A 13,818-nucleotide genomic window follows, 5' to 3' on the forward strand; every position below is an offset into this window, starting at 1 on the left:
GCGGGTGACCTGGGGGAGGGGTGTTGACGTTTTAAGGAAAAAACTCATGGCGGTGTTCTCTCTCTGCAGTGTTGTGTGTTTGTGTGTGTGTGTGTGTGGTGCTGGATGGGTGGGAGGAGGTGATGGGCGGCGGGGATGCTGTGGCAGTTGCAGGTGTCCTGGCACCCAGCGATGTGTCTACACAAGCGAGTTCACTCTGTGATGTCGGTCAATAGGGCCGACAGCGTTCCGCACCCATCCGGCACACATGTCCACTCCCTCTTCATGGCCACTCTCTAACCTTGACTTACCTGCCTTGGATGTTTCCGCGTCGAAGAGGCCTCCCGCCCTGGCCACACAGTGCAGCCAAAAAAGGGTTTTGCGAACATGGCGTTGTGCCCCCATATACGGGTGAGAGGGAGGGCCCCCCCCACTCCCCTCCCTCCCCGCCTGGTGTCGCTGTGCCTGCGTGTACACCCACGAATACGCTCCTGCGTGCGTGAGACCAGAGAAGCTCTTTCCAAAAGCCCTGATTTCTTCATCAGTATCCTCTCCTTGAAAAAAAAATGTGTTCTGAAGCCGCTGATCGCAAAATGCCTTCTATTCTTCCAAATCAACCTCCCCTCCTCCACTTCCCTCCACACACACACACACACACACACACACACACACACACACACACAAGCATACACACATACGGGCGCGCACATTTACCAGCGGCAACTACAAGAGGCCACGCTCTTTCCCAAAACTCCGCGGCGAGGACTCGTATCCACCAAAGGGAGGGATATCTACCCCCCCCCCCCCCTCCCTCCCTCCCCCCCCCAAAAAAGCTCCGCACCTCTCCTCTCTCCCTCCCTCCCTGCTTTTGCGAGTGAGCATTCATCTAGGCCGGTTGTGGGGTGTACACTCCTCAGTACTGTAGGGCGAGGAGAGACCCTCATCACTCGGGGGGGGGGCGCAGAAGATCACACGCACACTTGTGCGTGTGAAGTACTTCCGCGAGGCGGGGTAACGTGCAGCGTAGGACACCCAACAACAACAGCGATTTTTTTGTTTTCTTTCCACATCGTTACCTGTTTTTCTTATCTACACCACAGGCGGACGCTCCTGCGAGCGCACGCGCATACACACGCACACAACGACCAAAAGAGAGAGAGGGCGGCAGGGACACACTGTCCGCGGATCACTTCTCTTCTGGCCTCATATCCCTCTGTATTTTATGTGTCTCTGCGTCCAAATCATTTTTTTTTGCTTGTGTGTTTCTCGACCCCCCCCCTCTTCCACTTTAGACTCTCTCCCCTTCTTCCGTCCTCCACACCCACCCAACCCACTCCACCATACACGCACGCCGTGTCTATTTGTCCGGTATTGTCGTTTTTTCGTTGCATTCATCGCCTCCCCGTGTCTTTGTGTGTCTGCCTGCCGTAACCTTTTCTGTATTCCCTCAGCTTCGCATCCTCTTTTTCTTCTTCCTTGACTTCTCCCATTACCGGTCAGTGTTTTGCCTTTTCTGAGGCTCGACTGCTGCTGTGTTGTTGTTGTTTCTATCGCTCCCTGTAGCTCTGTCTGTATCTGTGCGTGTGTGTGTGTGTGTGTGTGTGTGTGGGCATCGTGGTTCGATTTTTCTTTGTACCTTGTGAAGGTCTTTCCCCATCTTCTCCCCCCTCTTTGAGTCTTTTTTTTTTCTTCCTTTCTCCTACACTCGTGGTGTGGACACACCGTGGATTGAGGGAGGGGGGGGGGTAACCGCGACGTCGGGTGCGCCTCGTATTTCCTGACCGTGCGGCTTTGGTGGTGGTGGTGAGAGTTCGTGGTTGCGATCGTAGTCGTGGCGCGTGCATCGGTCCAGAGGTGCGCGCACACACCCGCACGGCTCCAACGCCCCACTCTCTTGCTTTCTCTCTCGTCAAATCATTTATATCTTTTTTTTTTCGTTGAGCGGTTGCTTGGTTTTTGCCGTTGTGTACGCGGGCAACGCGGCTCACCCCCTCCCCCTCCCCCTCCCCCTCTTCTCCCCCTCTTTCTTCATCCACAATTCTTTCCTCTATTCCCCTCTCTTTTTGTCGTTTCTCATCATTGTATTGCATATCCACACACGCACACACACACACAGGACAGGCTTCCTCCCCCTCTCCCCCCCCTCCCCATCAAAAGAAAAGACGACGACGACGACGACGTGGGTACGGAGCACCTACGAAGTAAAGTCGTCCGGTGATACCTCAACAGCGACATAATTTCTTCTTCTAAAAAGTCTGATACACACGCGCTTCTTTTTATTTATTTTTTCATTTTTTTCCCAAATGCGTTTTCCACAGACACGACGGCGGCAGCAGCCGCTGACACCGTCACCACGGAAGGGGCTCCTGCTGCTGCTGCTGCCCGCGGTTTCTGGGATGGCAACGGCAGCAACTATGGGGGGTGCGACGACAGACAGTATGAGCCATAATTTCTGGTGGTGGCTCGCCCTCGGTCTCTCCGGTTTCTTCATTGTTCTGCTGATGTTCCTGCTCCTGTTTTTCTGGTATTTCTCACGGCCTTCACAGGTTCTCGTCCCAGAGTCGTCACGCCAGGGCACGTGTGACCCACTTGCAAAACAGGACAACAGCGGCGGACATGCTGGTCTGAACACCACTGTCTCACCACTCGCAACCGCATTGCGTCGTGGCAGCACCGACACTGATGACGGACGCCGAGGCTCTGGTGACGTCAGTGTGTGCTGTGGGCCGTCCACAAAGCCTTTACACAGTCTCGATGATGTCTATTTGATGATGTCCCTTGGTGAGGGTCGCGTCACGCCACTCCTTCGATCTAACGAGCGCCCATCGAAGCGTCAGCCGAAGGAGGCGACCATGCTCGTAGAAGGGTATGGGCCGAAGAGGGCGAAGTCGGGATCGGCGAAGCGATCTCCATGTGCTGATCTCCTCCACCCTATAGCTGCTGTGGCTCAGCGTGCTGCGCCGGTGACTTCGCGGAGACAGTCGCTCTCCTCGAATCCGCTGGGTGCTGCCCCCGGCACATCCACACAGCTGCAGCCGTCACCGCCAGCGCAGCGGCAGCGTAGTAGGGACAACCTCGCGCCCACGAAGCCCCGGTCGTGCGTGGACGTCGCGGCCAACTCGTCAGGCACCCCGTTAGCTGGAGCTGGTCTTCACAGGAGTACGCCATCGGTCTTTACCGACAATGTAGATGGCACCGCACTGCATTCAACCGTACTGGTGGAAGCATCGGCAACAGGAAAAGACAGCGACAGTGGTGTCAACCACCGCACCGCCACAGCGGACGGGCTCACCTCACCTATCGCGCCTGCGGTTGCGTTGGATGGTAAGGCCGCATCCCCGCCCCTACGTGGAGCACCTTTGCAACAGCAGCAGAGAAACTCGCGAAACGCCGTCAAGCAGTACTACTTTGGCTTCAAGCGTGCACCAGGGACCGAAGCCACTGGGGCATCCCTGGCGCCCCTGTCTCTTCGTGCGTCGCATGAGGCCGAGCAAGCGCCACGGCAGCGCCCTTCTCCGCTCGTACTGCGGAGCGCCGAGGGGGCTCACTCTGGGCCGGCGCTCGGTCTGAGCCACCAGGCGTTCCCGACCAATTCCATTTCCACCGCTGCGGCCTTGGCGGCGTCGACTTCGTGTGTGCTGCGCGACAGTCTCCCCTCTCTGACGTCGTTGGGGGGGTTGCCGCCAAAAGCAAGCGCGCCCGACGGGGATGGTGCGGCGGCGGCGCGCCTGCCGCCGTCTCGTGCATCGCAGTGTTGCTCGTTGCATCCGCAGCCGAACCCTCGTCTGGAGCTGTTTCGCGTGAGTGACGAGGGTAGCGGTGGAGTTGAAAAAGGGGCGATGTCCGGTGCACGGATCGACCCACGCCCGGTCTCACAGTTGGACTCCATGGAGAAGAGCTCCACCGGGCAGCCCGTTGTTTCACATGGTGCTGCTCCATCGTCTAACCCGAGGTCACACCGTCGGCCGCGGAGGCATTCGTTACCACCTCAGCCATCAGGACGCCCAAGTAGTGGTCCTGTGACGTTGTCAGCGGCCCAGCGGACTTCGCTGAATGGCAGAGCGGCAGCGAGGCGCTCGCTTAGTGCTACTGTGACGGGGAGCGTACCGCAGTTATTCTCCGGCAAGCGTAAGGCTTCGCTGGGGTGGCCGCCAGCCACAGCAGAAGCTGTCCAGCCCTCTAGGAGGGTGTCGGGCGGCACTCGGAACGATCGCGGCTCCGTAGTCGTACCCGTGTTGCCAGCCGCCTGTGCCTTTTCACCTGACAGCCTCACAGGGATTTCCAGGCCCTCTCCAGTCGCATCGCCCTACTCATCTACGGGCTTGCAGTCGAAGGTGACGGCGGCGGCGACCGTTGCTGCCCAGGACCTGTCCACAACAGCAACGGCCGCCATCCCTACGGACTGCGCGCCCATCAGCTTCTCGAGTCGAGCGGCGAGCCCCCATCGTGGCTCTTTGGGTTCCTCAGTTCATGGCCCCCCACCAATGCGCAGCACCCCGACCCGATTGCGGAACCCTATGCTGGTGACGTTTGTCAGCAAGGAGGGGCCGCGCGTCAGCAGCGTGTCTCGTGACGGCGACGCACGACCCCCGATCTTGCAGCCACACCGGCGGCTGCAACTGTCTCAGTCCCTCGAGGGGCCTGCAGGGTCGTTTCCCTCGATTCAAGTTGGCCCCTCAGCTGGCGATTGTGGCGAAGCAGCCCAGTTGGGGGATCTTCCGAACTCTGCATCGGCTGTATCCCCAGCACTCGCTGCTGTTGCTACTTCAGAGGCGGCGAACACCTGCGTGAGTGCCACACCACGGGAGGATCGCGGCCCGGTGCTCCCGAGCGCCACCGCGGCGTTAGGACTTGGCCGAGAGCGGAGCCCTGCAACTCGAAGGTTCAGCGCGGCCGCCACACCTACGCTGTCCGGTTTGGGGACCACGGCAGCACCGGCAGCGCTGCCTATGGGCGTGGCAGCGCACCGCGCCACTGCCACTTCGGCGCTCCCAGCCACTTTTGGTGCTCGCCAACAGGTAGCTGATGATGCGACAGCTGCCGCTGCCGTGGGGCCAGACCTCGCCAAGGTCGGCGGTGGCGCAGTCGGTCGAGAGAGGTACCATAGCGAGGATGGGTGCTCCGTGAGAAGTGAGGTGAGCACAATCGCAGCGGGCATTTTGCCTGCCGCCCGTGGCGACCGGCGAGGCTCAGTGATGATGCCGCCGTCGTACCCAAACACCGCCTCGCCCGCGCAGCTGATCAGTCCACGTGCATCCCCCTACTCCGTGCCCCACAGGGCACCCCACAGGGTGCAACCCAACTCCTCTAGAATTGAGGTGCTACGCATCACACATCCAACGGGTGTGGTGCATGAGTCACCGGCGCCGTCCGTGTCGCTGGAGCAGCGGTCTCGGTACTCTGACACGGTGGACAGAAGATTGTGCAGCTCATCCGCATCATCTAGTCACCACCACTTGGCATCCCTCAGCAGCACTGCAGTGCCGTCTGACTCCCCTTTTTGAGAGGCCCTGGGGAGGTGAAAGCGTCAGATATCCGCGACGATCATCGCAGCTAACGTGATAGGGGATGCAAGGCCATGTAATGCAGGAGAGGGGGAGGGGGAGGAGGAGGGGGCTCTGCCAGTAAACATTTTTTTTTTGCGATCAGAAGGAAGGAGGCCCGCGAGCGAGTGAGCGAGTCGCGCACAAAGCTTCGCGTGCACGGCAACCTGCCTTCTCTTCTTCTTCCCCCCCCCCCGCGCGCGCACTGTAGCCGCTATTTGTATGGTATGTTAGTCCCCGAGTGACTCTTTTTTTTTTCGGCCATGTGTGTGTGTGTGTGTGTGTGTGTGTGTGCCTTTTTTACTCTAAAAATAAGGTCAGCAAGGAGGAGGAGGAGGAGGAGGGCATGGATAAAAAAAGTGGTTTTGCACGGCCTGCCCCGAGTTGCGTTCCTCACAAGACGGAAAGCAGAGGTGCACGTGAGAAGGGGCGATATCTGCGTCTGCACGCCATTGAGTGTGGAGGACGCTGTTGCCTTTTTGACTGCACCCCTCTCTCTCTCTCTCTCTCTCTCTGAGACCTCCATCCCACCTGTTTTTTTTTTTTTCTCTTGGGTGGCGTCCAACTACGTTGTGTGTATGTATGTGTGGGCTACGCAGGATGTTTTGCGTATCACTCGTAGGTCAGCGTGCATTTTGTGTGTGATACTTCGATGTTACACGCAGGGGCTTTCCTCGTAATCCTTCGATGCGCTGCATGGGGCCTTCTCTCTCCCCCGATATCTCACTACGATGGGATTGATGGAGGGGGGGGGGGAAAGAGAGGAGAGCAGCCCGAGCCACACAGTTGAGTCCTCCAGACGCCGATGTGGCAAGTCTCCGCGCCATATGTGATGGTATGCAGCGACTCAAGAGCAACCGGGGAGGGAGGGAGGGGGGGGGGAGAGGCGGAGAAGCATGCCATACGGCCAGGGTGGGGGATGCGAGAGGGCCCTGGGCCTGAAGCTAGCCCCCCAACTCCCAGCGCTGAGCTCTTCACTTCTCTTTCCAACCCTTCACTCTAAATAAGTTGCGCCTAGGCACATCACCACTGCCTGCCCCCCCCTTTTTTTATTTTGTGTGTGTGTGGGTGGAGAAGGGGGGGGCATTGATTGCGTGTGAACCAAAATCAACAGCGCTCCTTCAAAGCGTCTTTCCTTATCCTTACGTTCGTCTTCCCTCTCTCCCCTCTCCCCCCTCTCACTCTCTCTTCAGGCCTTGTGCAACAAACAGGTACACCATGGCAAAGGTAGTGTCAACGTACAACGCGGCAGAGGAGCTGGCAAGCCTCAGCAGCACCTCCGTATTGGCCATTGACATGCTCGAAGAACCTTCGTTAGACCATGTCAGTGGCGGCAATACGGCTCCACTCATGGCGACAATGCCTCCTTCATCGAGCTCGACGCGGTTGTTGTCCTCGCGGGTCGCCGCTACTGGGAGCGAGGCACCGTTGCTGGTCGCAACGCGTAGTGGCCAGGGCCGCGCGATAACAAAGCATCCACCGAAGCACCATCACACCACAAACGAGGGGCAGTCGCTGGCTTCAGACACAGGCGGCGCGCAAGAAGGCAGCGACACCACGGGTGGTAACGGGCTGCATTCTTGCACCAGCACCGCGGCGGCTTTGACGGCGACGCGAGACGACACCCTACCGCGGCTCGCTCCAAACACCGATGGGGCCCCGCCCCGGCAACTCCATGCACCACCGGACGAGTGCCCAGAGCCTCTCGCCCCTTCGCAGGAGCAGCAGCCCCAGCCGAAGCACTTGAGGGTACTCTTCCCCCACCCGTCGACGCCTCGGCGATCGCCCAGGCAAATTTCGAATGCCCTCGTCGGCGACCGTGTCAACTTTGCACTCAAGCGCTCAGGAGCAACAGGAGCCACCTTAGCGGCGGCGTCCCATGCGGGAGGTGACCCCACACCTGGGCTGTTTTACACTTCACATTGGGTTCAGGCTACGCTGAACGGAACCGCAGCGCGTTCCCAAGCCAACACTGGGGCGGCGTGCACCTCTTCACGGTCTTCGCAGCCAGCGCGGCTGTTGCGCGGAAAGGAGTCGGCTGTGGCGCAGGCGGCCGCGCAGCTTCACGAACAGCGAGTCGCGGCGGTAGTGCAATCACAAAAAGAAATGCGTGATTTCGCAGTGATTATGCAACACATCGAGGCGAGCGGCGGCGCCAACGCTGTACGCCAACTGCAGCAGCGGCGGAGGCAACATGTGCGAGACGCTGCTACTGCCGCCGCAGGTGCTTCGGATACTCGTAAAGTCGTCGACAACGGAGGTAATGGGCAGAGGCAAACTCGTCGCCACCACCGCCACCGCCGCCGCCACCACCGCGAGGCTGACGGCTATGTGGAGAGTCGCAGTTTGTTGCAGAAGTCCGGTGGGCCACGTCGGACCAATTCACCTCACGACAGCAGCAGCCGCTCGACCAGCCGTCCATCGGGGCAACTTTCGCTGAGGGGCAGTGCTCGTGTTGGCGGCGGCGGCGGCGGCCGCGCCAGCATGAGCAGCGACGGGGAGGAGGCAGACGAGACGAGCTCCATAGAGGCCTTCTCCAAGATGAGTGGGCTCGACGACGACGACGACGCTGTTGCCGCTCTCAGCCCCCACCTGCGCGTTGGTGGCGAGGCGGGATCTATGCAGTTGAACCGAATTCGTGGACATCACCCGGATGCGAGCGGCCTTGCTGCCGTTGCGGCACCACAAACGTTCACCACGGCAAGCGCAGGTGTAGTCGCGACTGAGAACATGTCCCGCCTGCCGCTCTACAGGGTGCGTGAGAAGACAGCGCGTGGCTGGGTTGAGCTGCATCGCAGACGAGTAGATCTGTTGCACGCTGGGCCGCCGATGCTGCAGCGTCAGGTCCAGGAAAGTCGGCAGCGACTGCTGCGCGCCTACAGAGGCATCGCCAGTGAAGAAAGAGGTGCGGATCCGCACGCGCGAACGAAGCTTCGGGGGTCCATCGTGGCAGCCGCGGTCTCAAAGGATGAGTCGGACGGTGTTGCTGGGCACTCACCAGGAACACCTGTGCATCTAAAGAACTCCGTCGATAGGGATCTCACGGCGCTGACCATCTCATGGGGCGGCATCCCCGACGGGGTCCAGACCGACGAGGTCAATACCGGGAGTGGCGGTGACGACGACGGCGACAGCGGCGGCAACTATCAAACCCCTTTGAGGACGACTGACTTGGCCATAAATAAGAGGCGTGCGGGGCAGTCACCAGAGGTTGATGACAAGGGGGGCAGATCGTTGGGGGAGCGGGTCAGCGCCAGCAGCTCTAGTGTCGGCGGCAGCGGTGGCAGCCGCTGCAAGGACACTGACCCAAGCTGTGTGGAGGCCGATACCCCCGGTGTATCGATCGGGCCACCGCAGCGGCGTGGCAGCTTGTTAGTTCCATTATTGTCTTTGAACAGCGGCACCCTGATCGACGTCGACGCCCATGAGTTGGCACCTTCCACTTTGCATGCTGCTGATGGCGATACGGTGAGTCTTGGGCAAGCGAAAGACCACAGCATGCCCTTCTTGATACACAACGAAGAGCAGTACCTGCGCTCTGAGCTGCAGCGACTCCTGGCAGAGGCGAATGAGTGTACCTTATATGGGCTGCATAGATCCAAGAAAGGCTGTCTGTCCAGACAGCGAGGGGGGAGAGCAGCAGCAGCAGCAGCAGCGGCGGCGGCGGCTTCTACATGTCTCCACAGCGTGGGTGGTGAAGGTGAGTCGGTGCCACGCAGCCTACCGATGGCAACACCCCCAGATTGCTGTCTCCCGGGGGATAAGGCGACGCCCTCCGCTCGGCAACTACTGGCGCCGCTTATTCCTGGGCAGCGTGGGCCCGTGTGCGTGTCATCGGCCAAGACGACAGGCGGCGGCAGCGCCGTTGTGGCTCGTCGGTCTGCCGCAGATTCTGGCTCACCTCCGCTTCCTCCCCCGGCCCAAGGATCTCCTCAGTGGCCCAGGACTCAAGACGGCGTGCGACTCGGAAGCGATCTGGCAAACTCAATAAGCACGCTGAGCGCTATCACCCCCATGTCTGCTGCTGCTGCCGCGGCGGCGGGTGGGGCTTTGCGATCGCGCTCTGGGATGACACAGTCTGTATCTCCTCGGGCTTCTGCACTCGGCGCACCGGCATCTGGGGCTAGTGTTACCGGCGCCGCCCTGCTGCAGCGGCCCCCTCGCAACCGATGCAACAACAGTCTTCTAGGATCAAAGAGGGCCCCTCGACGCAAGCCACTGCCCGCGGAGGTGGGTGTTGGCGAGCGCGCCGCCGCGCTATTCGAGCATGAAATGCTCATTACGCGACAGTGGGAGGTGGAGGCCGACCAAGCGCACAGTCGCGACATCGAGTGCACCTGTGCCATGTTGCAGCGACTGCGGCCACTCCGAGAGCAGTTGATGGACCGCAGCATGGGCTTGGGCACCGAGCGCACCCGCACAGGGAGGTGTGATGCGGCTGCGACACCCGGACAGCTTCTCCCGACGCACGATTCCATGCCAGCAGGATCGTCAGAAGTGCAACCAGACACGTCGTCTGCGGTGGACACGTTGTCACCGAACCGGTTGTCGAATGCCTCTGCCCGCAGCTCCGCTGTGGCTTCCATGTTGCCAGTGCAACCTCTGATGCTTCTGGACAAGGAGGCGGAGAGCACGATCACACGATCGCACGTGCCACAGGCAGTGCTTTCCTTTCACCGTCAGGTGATCTACGATGAGGCTGTGCGGCTGGATGCGGCTGTTCGGCTCGAAGCGCGAATTGCCTACATCAAAGTGCTCACCAGACTGGCGCACAAGAGCGTGTCTTCCGTGTCGTGGCCTGCGGTCTCGGCGCTACTGGACGAGGCATGTGATCGGCTACAGCGCGAGGTGCACCAGGCAATGGGTGCATCAGCCCCAATAGGGGCTGATGCCGCTCGTGGGTTGACGGTGCAGAGGGCCACCGTGGCGAGAGGTTCTGCCGGGTTATGCAGCACGCCCCCCACGACCTCCTCACCTTTTCCGAGTCCTGTCGGCCTTCACACGGCTACGCAACCGCCGCCTCCCCTGCCAAAATCTGCGCAGCAGCCGCATGGCGGCGTCCTTCAGCAACTCATGGCCACCCACCTTAGCGTACTGGAGCTCTCGCAGTTGGCAGTCCAAGAGGTGTTGCAACGCCTTGCAGCGCTGTATCGTGTGCCGCTCTCTCTTTTATACGGATGGATTGCCGAGCAGCAGCAGCAGTACTCCTCACGCTCATACAATTATCAGGAGCGTCTTCACGCCATTGATCGCACGATACCTGGGGGCATGTCAGCAGCCAAAACAGCAGTGCAGATCACGCTGCACTGCTGTCGGCGACCTCCACTTGAATCCGTCCAGAAGCCAGGTACGGTTGCTAATCGCGAGGCGAGCGGCCGTGCCAGCGGCACCCAGCAACCGCAACAACAGCAGCAGCAGTGGTCAGGAGAGGAGCATAACTTATATTATATCCGCGTACGATCGGCAGTGCGCTCGGTGGTGTCCTCAGCGGTCCCGCTGGGCTCGACGGGGGAGTCACCCCCTTCCGGTTCAATCTCGTTGGCGCCCAAAGGTGGTGATCCAGCAGCGCTCGGTGATGGCGCGAAGACGTCGACGATGCACTCGTCCCCTGACCGCGCCAAGTTGTCGGGTACGTCGCCTGCCAAAGTTCTCGACTTCCTCCTCGAGACGTTGACCGTCCCTCTGACCTCCCCCGGCCTCAGCGGCGCTGGTCGCTCACATGATGAGCATCGCCCCAGCGCAACTAAGGGAGCGCTTGGATACCGCAGCGATGTCCACAGTGACAAGGACACTGCCACGGAGATGAGCGACTCTGTGTTGGCTGTTGAGCTAATGCAAGTGGGTGTCGATACTCCGTTGGCGGTCGGCAAACTAAGACTGAGCAGCTTTGGCTTCAACCCACAGCGCCACAACCATGGCGGCATCAACAGCGGCGAGCTGCGCGCACACAATGTGAGGATCACCTTGAGGCGCAGGGGTTATCGAAGCGGGGAGCTGACCGTCACGCTGGAGATCTAAGATATGTATGGTGGTGGTGGTGATGGTGATGGTGGTGGTGCATCCTTCTTGGCTAACGTGAACCAGACTGAGAGTCTTGTCGATGCTGGCGTCGCCACACGCATGTAGAATAGAAGCATTCTTCGGTCGTACCTCCCTCCCCTTTTTTTTCCCTTTTTATTCTGCTGTTCCTTCTATGCCCGAGGTGTGTGCTTCGGTGTGGTGACATCGATGTAGAGACTGAGCCCAGCCGACACACGTACACATCTACAACTCCCCCCCCCCCCAAATGCTATCGCCGCTCTTGTGCCCTCCCCTCCTCTCTTCTTCGTCTGTGGCCTCCTTTTTTCATGCTGTGCATCCTACAGATAGGTATACAATCATCTGAGAAGCGGGCAGCAGTCTCATCGCCAGTGAAGTGGCTGCATCTGAAGACGGTGGGGGGTGGGGGGTGGGGATGGGTAGTGACGGCGACACGTATGTCTGCTAGCCCTTCCTTTATTTGTTACGTAAAGAAATATATGTATATATATATATGTGTGTGTGTATATGTAGTTGGAACACATCGCCACAACGCACAAGGTGGTCGCCAACGCTGCAACTAACTTAGAGATGTACAATAGTAGTCTCCAACGGATTCATGGTGGACTCTTCTCCAAATTTTTTTTTTTTGCGGGGAGGAGGAGGAGGGTGCGAGGAATTAGCTTCCCTCTTTATTGTTTCGGTTTGCTTTTTTTTTTATATTTATAGGTTAAGTCGTTCATGCAGACAAGCTGCCACTGTTTGCTTCACGCGTGTATCCCCCTTAGTTGCAACACACACACACACACACACACACATTAACATCAATACATACATATTTATGCATGTATTGATGTTCGCGTGTGCTTGAACATCTGTCTACGCATTTTATTCGCTTTTGCTGGACACCCTATGATGAGGAAATGGGATGTGATGGGCCATTCACCTTCTTCACCTCCTCCCCTCCCCTTCAATTCGTAGCTGATGCCGCTCCCCACATATTTTATCTTCCTCCTCTCCCCCTCTCCCCCCTCTCGCCTTCTCGCCCATGGGCGCGCATTCTCCTCATTGTCCCATATATATGACCACTCCCACAACTGTGGGGATGGCGCTTCCCCACTTGGTTCATCCAAAGAAGTAACAACCCCTCCCCCCTTTTTAAAAAAAAAGTTTTCACCGGTATCGTTGCCGCCACCACCACCGCCATCGTCGGCGCGGTCATCCGTGCATTGACCTCCGTTGTCCCCCTTGTGTGTCGTTCTCTGACTAGTCTCCCGCCGCCCTCCTCCTACCAAGCACCACGCGCGCGAAGAGTCTTCGGCGTGCGACAAGCATCCAACCAGGTTGTCAGAGGACAAGAGGAGGAGGTACAGCACCTGTGCCAAAAAATACTGGTGAAGGAAAACTGCGCAAAGGGAGGTGCACTAGAAAAAAAAAAAAAACAGCACGTCAACGGGCACACAAGGTGGCAATACTCGTACAGCAGCCCTCACTTCGCACTTGTCTTGCGGCAGTCAGTGGGGCATTTTATTTGCAAGCGGAGGCTCCTAGCACATTCCTTGACGAGGGAGGGCAGACACCTGTGTTTGTATTTGTGTGTGTGTGTGTGTCTCTCTTTCTTTTTTTTTTTTACTTTTACTCGTTCTTGTACTCACACGTGGGTGGCTTTAGAAGCGTGTGTGCGTGCACACAAACTCTTTCGAGTCCCCCCCCCCCACCTTGGTGGCTCTGCCGTCCGCTTGCTGTGTATTTGCTGAGGGGTTTAGCTCTCACGTTGTGTTCGCGTGTTTCCGTGTTGCAGCAGACGGGGAGAAGCGAAAGAAGGGCAGAGGTGGTTGCCAACAGCGGCACAATGCGGCGACATGTTGTGTGCCGTGACGGCGCCGCTCCCTGCTCGTCGGCGGTGCAGGATCTGTTGTTTCACAGTACCGCTTCAGCATCCCCAGCGGGGGCGGCGTCGCAGCGGGCTGGCGCCGTGATACCGATAAAGCGTTATGCGCCAAGTGGGGGCCGAAGCGCTCTCACGGTCCCACCGGCATCGGGCTTCCCATCTATCATTCGCTGCCTGCAGTCTTTGAGGCTCATGAATGGTGCATATCTGGTCATGCAGCGGGGTACAGTGCACAAAGTGTCGTCTCCGGCGGCGCCTGTCGAGTCCGCGACGGGTACGTCCGTCACACCGACTGCAGAGGTCGCGACGCCGAGGCGTGTGAGATTCTGCGATCGAAAAGCAAAGCGTGCGGCAGCGAGCCGTGAGACGGCCACCACCAGCGCTGAG

The 13,818-nt window shown here is 59.1% G+C and overlaps 1 protein-coding gene across 1 annotated transcript; it reads left to right on the forward strand.

Annotated features, from left to right (window-relative positions):
- Nucleotides 1-6,740: 6,740 nt before the first annotated feature.
- Nucleotides 6,741-11,540, forward strand: JKF63_07148 (uncharacterized protein; the record flags this gene model as incomplete). Its single annotated transcript, XM_067903089.1, has 1 exon — nucleotides 6,741-11,540. The coding sequence occupies one exon, from the start codon at nucleotides 6,741-6,743 to the stop codon at nucleotides 11,538-11,540; it is 4,800 nt and encodes a 1,599-aa protein (XP_067759527.1).
- Between the last annotated feature and the right edge of the window lie 2,278 nt (nucleotides 11,541-13,818).

Source organism: Porcisia hertigi, chromosome 6, assembly GCF_017918235.1.
Source record: "Porcisia hertigi strain C119 chromosome 6, whole genome shotgun sequence".
NCBI classification, from domain to species: domain Eukaryota; phylum Euglenozoa; class Kinetoplastea; order Trypanosomatida; family Trypanosomatidae; genus Porcisia; species Porcisia hertigi.